Source organism: Cuculus canorus, chromosome 3, assembly GCF_017976375.1.
Source record: "Cuculus canorus isolate bCucCan1 chromosome 3, bCucCan1.pri, whole genome shotgun sequence".
Lineage (NCBI taxonomy): Eukaryota > Metazoa > Chordata > Aves > Cuculiformes > Cuculidae > Cuculus > Cuculus canorus.
The window spans coordinates 69,448,733-69,461,114 of NC_071403.1; the positions used below are offsets into that span (position 1 = coordinate 69,448,733).

At 49.9% G+C, this 12,382-nt stretch overlaps 1 protein-coding gene across 1 annotated transcript; it reads right to left on the minus strand.

Annotated features, from left to right (window-relative positions):
* Window positions 1–974: 974 nt before the first annotated feature.
* Window positions 975–5,536, minus strand: SOX7 (SRY-box transcription factor 7). Its single transcript, XM_009563777.2, has 2 exons — window positions 5,273–5,536; window positions 975–3,340 (listed from the first exon to the last, which is right to left on the minus strand). The coding sequence occupies exons 1-2, from the start codon at window positions 5,496–5,498 to the stop codon at window positions 2,442–2,444; spliced, it is 1,125 nt and encodes a 374-aa protein (XP_009562072.2). The 5' UTR covers window positions 5,499–5,536; the 3' UTR covers window positions 975–2,441.
* Between the last annotated feature and the right edge of the window lie 6,846 nt (window positions 5,537–12,382).

Here is a 12,382-nt window from a genome sequence, read left to right on the forward strand (position 1 = left end):
CCTCTTTTTGGGGCCAAGCAAGACGACACTCGCTGAGAGGACATTGCTCTGAGAGATGTGCATGGCTCAACCTCAAGAACCACAGGGACACAGCCAGTTTTAATGTCTGACAGGAGTAGGCTGTGGTGTTAGTCCACAGACTGCAAGAAGGACTAATCTTTGCTTGCTGCTAGCAATACCTAAAGGCCACCACTCAGCATCCACCAACAAGATCATCCATCATGTAGCTTCTCAAATTTGACGCACGTGACATTTCTGAAGCTTCATTGGCTCAATCTGCATTTGCACCAAGGACCCTTGAGGTGGTCATCACACCGTGGAGCATCTTAAATGGTGCATCAGCATGAACTGTGAAAGACGGCCTTAATGTGAATGAAACCCATGCTTCAGACACTGGCACTAATTCCATAAATAGGTAACACAAAGAAATGGCAGGAAGATGTGCCGGGGGTGGGGGTTGGTCAGATATTAAGTAAAGGCTCTTCACCCAGAGCATGGTGGAGCACTGGAATGCTCTCCCTGGGGAAGCAGTCATGGCCCCAATCCTGACAATATTCAAGAAGCATTTGAACAACGTCCTCAGACACATGGTGTGAATTTTGGGATTGTCCTTTGCAGGGACAGGAGCTGGACATAATGATATTTGTGGGTCCCTTCCAACTCAGAACATTCTATGATTCAATATCAATTGTGCTTATTAACACACCAACAGCAAAACTTTGTCTTCGCTGTTTAACCTACAGGGAACCTGGCATTAAAAGGTCACATTCATGAGATGGTGGAAGAGGGATCAAGGCCATCACAGTGATTTGCTGCCTCTAAGATACACCATGAAAAGTGAAGGTATGCACACATCATGCCTTGAGTTGGTTTGTTAGAAAGCAGTCTACAATCTGTAAAGATAAACACAGATCTTTTTTTATTTTTTAAAAAATGGAAATAGAAAAGTTTGCCTGAAAATACCAAAAAACCCCAACAAAAATTTAAAAAAATAGCGCTCGCACAGGAAATGTTTCTGTTTTGAAAACTTTGTCAATAGCTACAGCAATTTAAACCATAAAACAATCATTGTATAAAAACATATTTATTTAAATTAAATATTTTATGCAAACTCATATCTACACTCATTCAAAATGCATAGAGTCACACACAAAAAAAGATGGAATGTATTAGCTTAAAAACCTGTGAAGCTGGAGGAGGGGGGAGTTGTTAAGTATTATTTGCAATTATTATTAATACATGTTTGGAACTGAAACCAGAAAATCATAGCCACAATACTAACTAATCATTACCAAGTGCCATACAGTAAACACTAAGATTAATCATGTCATATAACTGATTTAAAATAAAGCTTCATCTTTATGAAAAGGAAGAGAACTCGAGCAATACAAAATCCAAGGGGAGAAATAATGGAAAGAATAAATCAATGTACAGCTTTATTACAAGCAATAATACGCCAGAGTTAGAAGAGGCATTGGGCACTGTGGCTCAAAAAGTGATGTCTTTGCCTTCAAAGGATGTTTGATAAAAAACGTCTGCTACATTATCACCTCTTTGCCCGAGTGCTCCTCCCAGGATGGTTCCCAGCCTGGCAGAGAGGGCAGCTCTCTCTCCCAAAGCCTCCCTTCGGGAATGCTTTTGCTAGGAGGCCAAGGGGAAGCTATGGGAGGGGGTGGATACTGGCCGGATCCTGCCTTCCCAAGCCCTAATCTTACCCTTCTCTGACATGCCTAGGCTGAGTGCCTTCCGGGCTGGCTTGCCCCCCCTGCACCCACCCCCATCCTGTGCATCCCCAGGGCCATCCCAGCAGCATCCCTGGTGTCCTGTCCTCTTCTTTAGAGTCTCCTGAGGGATGAAGCCCATAACTCACGGTTTAGAGGCAGGAGAATGAGGGAGTTTAAACCATACTGGAGCAGTTAGGCAGGTCAGGGCAGCTACGGCAATGCGGACACCAGGAACTGAGAGCAGAGAAAAGCACGCCTGCAGACTGTGTGACCTTTTACCAAAACCTTCCCTTTCTTTCCAACCCTTGCCTTTTCCCCTTGCAGGGGTTTTGCCCCTGCCAGGACTTCAGACCTGCCATTTGCGGGATGCTGCTGCCCTCTTGACTCCAAAGTAGAGCTGGGGGTGCCCCAAATTCAGGGGGCAGTCTTCCCATGCTCCCAGGAGCATCTCTGCTTTGGGAGAGGGACTTGGCCAAAGGGCTTTGGCATTGGGAAATATCCCCCATGACCTCGTTCAGAACAGGGCACCCGAGGCTCTGCACCAGTAGCAAAGTGACGACCGAAATCCTTTACCTATACCACGGAGGAGACTCCATGTCCCTCATGGTTCGGAATCGGTCACCCTGAAGGGTGGTGAGCGATGTCCCCAGGGAGCAACGCCTCGTAATACTGTGCCAGGTCCTTCCTCAGCCAGTACAGGTGGCCCTGGCTGGGGGTCTAGGAGACGCTGTAGTTATTGTAGTAGGTGGCCGTGGCATCAGCAAGGACGGAGATGAGGCTGGTCTCAGAGGCGTGGGAGCTGCCAGCTGCTGGGGCATGTCCATTGACCAAGACCCTGCTGTGGTGGTCGCTGTGGTTGGGGTTGTTGAGATACTGGTCGAACTCATTGCGGTCCATCTCCTCCAGGAGCTCAGCTTGGCTTAGCTGGTCCAAGGTATCAAAGCTATGGTGGTCGGGTGGTGGGGAGAGTTGGCCCAGATGGGCATGGAGGTTGGAGGGGTGCAGGGAGGGGAAGGCAGGCGCGTAGTAGCTGGGAGGAGGAGGAAGGGGAGGGCAGCTGGAGGCTGGGGGAATCATGCAGGTGGCCGACTGCGGCATGGGGCTGAGAGGGTGGTGGCTGCATGAGAGGGAGCTGCCCGCATACTCCGGGGAGTAGGTGGCTCCAGTGAGGTGGGAGCAGTGGTGCTCATCAGGGCAGGGCGAGGAGAAGAAGCTCTGCTCAGCGTCTATGGCATCCAGTGGAGACATCTCCGGGGGAGTGGGCAGCCCATAGGGGTAAGTGTCCACGCTGGTGCTGCTGCTGGTGCCACTGCCCGGGCCCTCCCGGTATCCCCGGATGGATGGCAGGCCTGGGTGAGATGGGTACTCACCTGGCCCCTCTTTCTCTCCACGGGCCCGGCTACAGGTCCGCTTCTCTGGCACCGTGTTTTGGTCCCGTGTCAGGCTGCCCAGCAAAAAACCAGGATCTACCCGCTTGCAGATCCTCTTGACCTGCTTCTTCCTCCGGGGCCGGTATTTGTAGTTGGGATAATCTTGCATGTGCTTCACCCGTAGCCGCTCAGCCTCCTCCACATAGGGTCGCTTCTGTGAGAGGCTCAGAGCCTTCCAGGACTTGCCTGAAATGGAGAACGACACTGCCTTTAGCACCTGCAGCAACTGCATCAGGGGGTACAGGGAGCTGCAACCCAAAGTCTGCAAGCACAAAACCCAAGGTGCTCCCAATATCCAAGCTGGCACACACGGAAGGTGCAGCCTGCAGACCCTGCAGGAGAATGAGATGGCAGTGAGAGAGTGAGGAAGGGGAGAATTGAAGCCACTGTAGGTCCATCAACTCTGCCCCCATCACAAGTCCCCGTAGAGGGTTAGCTGAGCCCCATTGGAAACAAATTGGGACAAATAAACTCCTCTAGCTCCGTGGCCTGATCTTGCAATGCCTCCTTGGGATGAAGAACCTCGCTGCTGAGCAAGGGTGCCCAAGGCCATGCCTGGCTGAGCAGAGGGTCAGGACATGGCACCCCTGGACATGTCCCAGCCTCTGCCCTGCTGGGACTTGCACCGAAGTGTAGAGAAACCAGCGCACCAGGACCTTGTGGCTCCCTGTGTGAGGTAGACAAAATGACCCCAGGACAGAGGACAAAGAAGAAATGCCCGAGCCTGGGGGATTGTATTCCACGGTAAGGTTACCCCAGGTTGTTCCTCAGGGTAGAGGGAGAAATAAGAACAGGGATCAAAGTGTTTGATGCCTTCCCATTGCCAAAGAGACAGTAGAAATGACCCTGAGATGCTGCATGGCAAACAGCAAGGAGAAAACCCAAACCACCAAAGAAAACACCACAAAACTGTCCAGAGAAACACTAACTTTGGGTAAGAGGCTGGACACCAAATCTGTGTTGCAATTTGGGCAGCTCTTTCTCAGGCTGTTTGGGTTACTTCTGTTTGCCTTTTTGGTTTCACACAAAAAAAATAGGGATTGGGAGACAGGGGAAATAGTGGATGGGGAGTGGGAAACAAACTTGTATTCAAAATGGGTTGTGAATCCCCAAAAGCAAAAGTAGAAGCACAACCACCACCCTCTCCACCACTTGGCCATACAGTGTTGGGGTAGGCTAGCAAGTTTTGGGACAAAGTGAAACAGCAAAGAGAGGGCATGGAAATTTCATGGCCCCTCCTTGCGTTGCATGTGGGGATCCCTGGCACTAGCAGCCTGGGAGTTTGCACCTTGGCAGGCTGCACACTTGGATGCCTGTGCACTGGGGTATGGGATACCATCAGACTTTGCATGCTGAAGGGTGGCTGGGTGGGTGCGTGCACCCAGACTGTGGGTCACTGCTCGGGTTTGCACCCCGTGGGGTCCTGGGGTGGGTGCATGGGTGCCTGCTCTCTGGGATGCGGGACCCCCTCAGTCTCTCCACCCCACAAGGCAGCCCAGTGGATGTTGCCCCAGGGTGTTGGACCCAGGAAGGCTTTGCAGTCTGCAGCATGGCCATGGGGGTGCATGAGTGCCCACCCCCTGCCTGATGGACCTGCCTGTGGTGGCTGGGAGAGTGCACACATGCCAGGGTGCCTGTGCCAGACCCAGGCAGGGCTTGCAAACTGCGGGGGGCAAGGAGGGTGCATTGGTCCCCATTCAGGCAGGGTTTGCACCTCATGGGATTCCTGGGTTGGTGCATGTGCACCTACCCTGGGATACTGAATGCGGACAGAGTCTGCACCCTATGGGATGCCTGGGTTGGTACATGGGTGCCCACCCTGGGATACTACGTCTGTACAGTGTTTGCTCCCCAGGGGATGCCTGGGTAGTGCATGGGTGCCCACCCTGGGTTATTGGTTCCAGACAGGTTTTGCACCCCTAGGGATGGCCGGGCAGGTGCATGGGTGCCCACCCTGGGATGCTGAATCGCTGAATCTGGACGGGGTTTGCATCCCATGGGATGCCCGGGTGGGTGCACACACCGCACAGTTTGCACCCCTAGAGACGCCCGGGTGGATGCTCAGCCGCCTCTCCCCGAGTCGCACCCCCAAACCCCCCGTACCCCTCCGCTCCTCACCTAGCATCTTGCTGAGCTCCGCGTTGTGCAGGTCGGGGTTTTGCACGGCCAGACGCTTCCTCTCATCCTTCGCCCACACCATGAACGCGTTCATGGGCCGGCGGATGCGGCTCTCGGAGCTTTTCTCCCCCGGAGGACAACGCGGGGGTGGCCCCGGCTGCAGCCCCTCGGCCGTGTCCCCCTCCAACCTCTCCGGCCAGGGGTAGGTGCTCAGCATCGCAGCCATCGCCCCCCCAGCCCGCCCCCCTCCAGCCTCTGCGCTGCCCTCGGGGTCCCCGCGCAGTCCCAGCCTCCTGCCCGGCCTCCCCTGTATTTATCAGCTCCTTGGAAAAAGCCTCCTCCAATGACACCGAAGGTACTCGCTGCTCCTCCTTGTTTGCAAACTCCTGAGCCCCGGCCAGGATGGTGCGCGGAGAAAACTTCTCCCCACCCTCTGCCCGGCACCCCCTGGGGAGGAGAAGAAGGGGGGCAGCACCCCTCAACCCCTCCCTTCTGCTTCCCGCCCCTTTCCCATTTTATTATTATTATTTATTTATTATTCTGCCCGCTGAAAGGGAGCGAGGAGGGAGCTGCAAATGACCCTGACACCCCTGCACAGTCTCTGGCTGCCCTGCACTCCTCACAGCCCCCTAAGTTCAAGGCAGGGAGAAAGGAGGAGGGCACTGGTATTTTTTGGGATGGTCTGGAAAGAAAAGGAAAATAGCTCCAGAAAGAAAGTCCGTATCAGGGTGCAAAATGATCTAGGAGGTCTTTTCCAACCTAGTGATTCTATGATTCTATGAAAATCATAGAATCATTAAGTCTGGAAAAGACAAAAGACCTCCAAGATCATCAAGTGTAACACAAGGTATGGTCCCCCCTAGCCCCAGGTTTTGGCAAGCTGCGGTGTGCCTGTTCCTAAGGGGAAATCAAGGCACGTATCCTTCAGGCAAGTACCCCTTCCTCCAACCCCCTTGCGTTAACCTCTGTGCTTTGCCACCCCATGTGTGTTTTCACCCAATTACCCCAAATTTTCAGGTCACCTTGTATGGGAGGGAAACTGGGATGCAATGAACCTGCTGGTGGGTGCTTGTCCAGCCTGTCTAGGCTTCTAAAGGAGCTTTGCAGGGGCCGCGAGGGACAGGGATGAGGTTGGACACAGCCCAGAGAGGCTGCAACATCCCCACTTGGTCCCCACTGCCCATCCCTGGAACACCAGGAGGCAAAGGACTGGTCTGATGCCTTTTGCTTGCTGCTGCATTTTGTGGAGTGCTGCCCCATCCTGCAAAGCTACGCCAGGCTGGCTGTTATGGAAGCACCATTGTCACACAATAATATTTCCCACCAAACCCAGACTGGTGTTCATGGGGGCAGGAAAGTCCCGAGAAGCATTCTCCCAGCTTGGATAGAGGATCTCCAGGAAGACGACGTGATCAAAAGTCCCTATTCGAACCCCATTGCCCATCTCATCTCCTTAACTTGACCAGAGGAATATATTTAGTTGCTCGATTCCTTTATGATTCTGACCCCCTGACATGGGCTGCAGGGCTGCAGCAGCTTGGCTTTGACTGATTGTGGATTTCCTCTCTGCCCTACCAGAAAGCCGTGGAGCTGGAGCGCAAGATGGAAAGGCATTTCCTCGGGTCGGCCACTGCTATCCCGTCTAATCCAAGCACAGAGGGGAAAAACCCAGCGCAGATCCCAAGTTGGGGTGTTTGTGCAGGTAGGCAGTGATTTACCACGTGCTTGGGTGTTCCTATTGACTCTTGTCAGATTACAAGTGATGTAGAGCGTGGTATGTAAATGTAAGCTATGCGGGTTCAGGATCCGCCTGGGTTTCCTGGTCTCTCCCCCTGCTTTGCACTGGTGTAGTTCTGGTTTCTCATCACTTACAGCGATTTAGGGGTCCAGATAGGTGGAAGCTGCCAACTTTGCTTGCAGCAGGAGCAGCAACTGCGCTTTCTGAGCTTTTCCCTGGGACCAAATTAAAACCCTGCGGAAGCAACAACATTTTCCAAAGGAACTGATTAAATCTATTAAGCTATTTACAAGTGGGCTTGATCAGAGCTGTGTTATCTGGGAATACGACAGGAAGGCAACTTCTCTTAAATCTAAAAGGCGCAGGAGATTTCCTGGTCTCAGGACAGATTTATAAACCCTTTAGATGCACAGACGCGCAGGCGAGCACATAGCAACTGCCTTTCATCTGTGTTTTGGAGCTGTGCACGCTCCCGGGGATGGCCCATGCTGTCCCAGGCTTTACACAGTGGGGTCCGTCTCTCTCCGCAAGTTCCGTCTCATGCCTTGAAGTGCCGGGATGGGGCAGGACAAGAGGATGCCAGTCCCTCCATCCTGCTCTGAACGGGCCTCCTGGGTGCATTTTGCAGGCAGCAGTCTATGTAGAGGTTGGGAATTTAAAGTAACATCCTTTTTTATTTCCTTTTCATAGGGGTTGAAGTGCACTGATGAAGAGACTGCCCTAAGTTAAAAGGTTTTATTTTGAACGTGATGTTACACCACTCTGCTATTTTTCAGCCCTCAGGATGCGCAGGGCCTGGATATTATCGTTATTATTAAAATACCAGCTCTTATACCCGAGGCCCCAGAAACCAGAAGTTTTTAGTAGCAGCACAATATATCCCCTCAAGGGAAAAGCAGCTGCTGAATTCCACTCCAGCCCTTTTATGTGACACGGGGCTGTGCCTCCATCCTGCACTGTGTTTCCAAGGTGTGGTTTGCAGGACAGAAGGAAAAGCCTGGGTAAGGATAAAGCGCTGAGCAGGAACGGGACCTGCACCCACCTTCTGCCTGAAGGCTCTTGGAGCAACTCGCTGGCTTTTCCTGGTCTTCACTGTTCCCTCCGGATCGTGGGGGTAACACCACCTGCTCTCCCACAGGTTTTGCAGGGGCAAACACAAGTGGCTTTTCAGAAACCCCCATGAGACTCCCGTGCGGTTGCAGCCCAAAAGTACTCCAAGATATTTCCCATTTGGATTTTCTCCCACGCTGGAAGACAGCACCTTCCTAGGGCCCCCACCCCGCATTTGGAGTGCAAACAATAATAAACACTTTCTTTCCTCCCCCTTTCCTTTAGCATTCTGATTGCATTAGTAAGATGGGTTTCATTCTGCACCCTACCTAAAATGCTGGTTAAACCTGTCCTGTAGGAAGCTCTGCATTACATAAAGGCAGCTGGGGCCATGTGAAAATGCCACCATTTAATTGTGACCATATCGGGGCAATTAGCAGCAGTCTGGAAAAGCTCATCTTTACTTTTTATGCTTACCTTCCCGATTTTGGTGCAATGCTTACCTGTATCTGGGGCACAGGAAGAAGCAGAGCTCTCACAGGGCTTGGAGAGCAGGGAAATTACAGCTAAAAGCTACAAGCTAAAATAGACCAAGCAGACAAAGGGTGGAAGAAAGCTTTGTTCTCCCCGTTTTCACGGATGGGGAACAGTGGCAGCAACTCCCATGGGTCACACAGAAAATCCATAATTGAATCCCATATAGGCAAGACCATCCTCACTCTTTAAAAACATCCCCTTTTGGCGTGGATCCGACATCTGGCATTTTACTTGGTCTATTTTCACCAAGTAACATCCCCACTCCACCCCTTTGGAGACATTAAAATGTGTGAGAAAGTGCAAATCCTAAATTAGCTCAATATTCACATGTTCCTTAATTATTGATGGAACTCGTCTCCCAAGGGCAGCTTTTGCAGAGACAGCTGGGGGCTCCCAGCAGAAGCGCTGGCTCCCAGCGCTGCAGTTCCCAGCTGCTTTGCCAACAGGACAGCAGAAAGAACCCTGCCCACCACCCGTCCTTCCTGGCTGCACTAGCTTTTCCCCAGGGACCACTACTGGGACCATTTATTTGCTAAGGGGAGAAACCAGAGTCTTCACTTTATACACCAGGTAGGGAAAAATGCAGACAAAAAGAAAAGATGCTCAATTTTTCAGCATGCACAGTCACCATGCTGAGTATTTCTGCTCTTACTATTTTTAAAATGCAGCTTTAGCAGTTACAAAAAAACCCCAACATTTCTGTCCCTTTAGGTTAAGAGGGACAAGCGGAATTGTCCCAATACAGTCTACACTAATCCCAGTCCCTCTGCACATTGAAATTCCCTAAAATGGATTAAGATAAGAAAATAAAAATCTTTCAGTCACTCCAAACCAGAATTTTAGTTCTGACTTGCTGAGAAATTGAGTTTCAATTGCAACAATTGTCTCACTTCTGTCACCACTAAAGTTTTTTACATTTACTATATTGACCAGTCCCACATCACTAAAAGTTTGCTTATCCAAGGAAGTTTGCTTAGCCCTGCATGGGTTAGGTATGGAGCCTTGGTTATTGTCCAAGCACTCATTGAGCTCAGATCCTCGCTCACTTACGCTACATGGATGAGATTTATAACCCTTCGCACCATAAGACTCATAGTGCCCAGGAACAAGCAGGAATTCAGCAAAGGGCTGCTTTGGTTGCTTGCAATCCTCACACTATTTGACGACACACTATTATAAGATCTTGTTTTAAGATAGGCGCAATGCTAGGCAATGTTTCCAATAGACTTTGTGTGGTTTTCCTCTCTTCTTGGAGCTTCCTTCCTCCACTCAGCGCTGGCATGGTTGGAGGTTTCATGACGTAAATTCTGCCTTTTGAAGATGGATGCTTCAAGAACTTCACTCTTGTATGTTTAAACAGGAGAAAATCTGTTAATTACACTGGTGCATTCAGCTAATTTTCTTTGCCAAGACCTGATTATCTGAAAGTCAGCACCAGAACTACCTTTCACTTAAAGGAAAACTGCATTAATTGAATACAATGCTGAACTGTACCCAGATGCATTTCTTCAATTTCACAAAGCAGCTGCAACTCAGATATTAAGGGACTGACATTCACATAGACGTAAGCACAGGTAGTACGGAAATCTTAACGGATTTGTCTTGAAACCTCTACTTAAAAGAGTATTATGCATCTATCATGAGGGTAGACTTAGATTAGATGTTGGGAAGAAAGTTTTTCCTGTGAGGGTGGTGAGGCACTGGCACAGGTTGCCCAGAGAAGTCACACATGCCCTTTTCCTGGAGGTGTTCAAGGACAGGTTGGATGATGCTTCGAGCAACCTGATCCATTGGAAGGTGTCCCAGCCCACGACAGGGGCATTTGGATGGGCTTTGAGGTCCCTTCCAACCCAAACCGTTCTATGATTCTGTTCCATTCTATGATCTATGCATTCATAGAACCATAGAATGACTTGAGTTGGAAAGGACCCACAAGGATCATAAGAGTCCAACTCGTATCCCTGCATAGGACAACCCCCAAATCCACAACATGTGTCTGAGGGTGTTCGCCAAATGCTTCTGGAATGTTGTCAGGCTCGGGGCCATGACTACTTCCCTGGGGAGCTGTTCCAGGTGCTCCACCATGCTCTGGGTGAAAAGCCTTTTTTTAACATCCAACCTAACCCTCCTCTGGCACATCTTCCTGCCATCCCCTCAGGTCCTATCACTGGTCACCAGAGAGAAGAAATCAGTGCCTGCCCCTCCCCTCATGAGGAAGCTGTAGACTGTGACAAATTCTCCCCTCAGTCTCTGCTTCTCCAGGCTGAACAGACCAAGTGACCTCAGCCGCTTCTCATACAACTTCCACTCTAAACTCTTCATCAACTTTGTGCCCCTCCTCTAGACACTCTCCAGTAGCTTTATATCCTTTTTATACTGTGGTGCTCAAAACTGCACCCAGTACTCAAAGAGCGGCCACACCAGTGTGGAGTACAGTGGGACAATCCCCTCCCTTGACCAGCAGGCAACACTGTGCTTGATGCACCCCAGGACACAGCTGGCCCTCTTAGCTGCCAGGACACAATATTGTCTCATGTTCAACTTACCATTGACCAGAAACCCCCATCTTTAAATTAACCATGGTTGTTACTCCTCCTGCTTTACACCAGTTGTGTGTATAGTAGTAGAGCTAGTAGGTCTCGGACAGAAATTGAAGGAACCATGCTGGTTCTGCAAATTCAGGCTGTTACAAAGCATGCACCAGTGCGATCTCCCCTCCTTGGCTCCAAGAAAGGCTCTACAGCTGGACACAGCAAGATGAAAACAGCTGAAGCCCACAAAGCTCATGCAGATTTTGGTCCATTGCTGGTAACAGACCACTATTACATGGTCTCTAATTTCAGATTTGAGCTTGCAGGTAATTACAAGCACAAAAGTCAAGCATGTATATTGCTGTTCACCAATTGCAATTGCAAATCACATAGCTTGGCATGTAGCGGCTTTTGCACCAGCAAATTAATTTCAAGGTTCAAAGCAAATAACACCACTATACCCACAAAGAATGGAAGTAACAAGAAACCATCACCAGCATCGGGCTCCCAGTGCGAACAGGAAAATTCTCTTCTGTCACTGGTGACCTGGGACTACCAAAACTGAAAACATTTTAATATCTATGTTGTGGGTGACAGGCTGAGAGTTGGGCTTGTTCAGTCTACAGAAGATGTCTCTAGGGAGACCTTACAGCAGCTTTCCAGTACTTAAAGTGGGGCTACAGGAAAACTGGGAAGGGGCTTTTTTATCATGGTGTGTAGGGACAGGACAAGGGGTAATGGTTTTTAGCTGAAAGGGAGATTTAGCTTAGACATGAGGAAGAAATGTTTTCCTGTGAGAGTGGTGAGGCCCTGGCCCAGGTTGCCCAGAGAAGTTGTGGATAAGCCATCCCTGGGGATGTTCAAGCCAGGCTGGATGAGGCTTTGAGCAGCTTGATCCAGTGGAAGGCGTCCCCTGGCGTTCCAGGGGGTTGGAACTCAATGATGTTTAAGACCCCTTCCAACTCAAACCATTCAATAATTCTATGATAACAAAAGATCCTGCAGTTTGAAAGTCTTATTTCCACATAAATGAAACCAAGCAATTTCTTTGTGATTATATTCTGCTAATTTCACTGTTTGGTTAATGATGTAATTCTTTATTTTATGCTTTCGAAAGAAGACCTTCTTGCCAAACCAGACTTTGGTTAAAACTGGACTCACAACCCACTATAAACAACAAATATAAGTTATTACTTTGAGACATGTTCCTGTTGTTTTAATCATCTTTTTTGCTAAAGTAGTAGAAAATCTTTT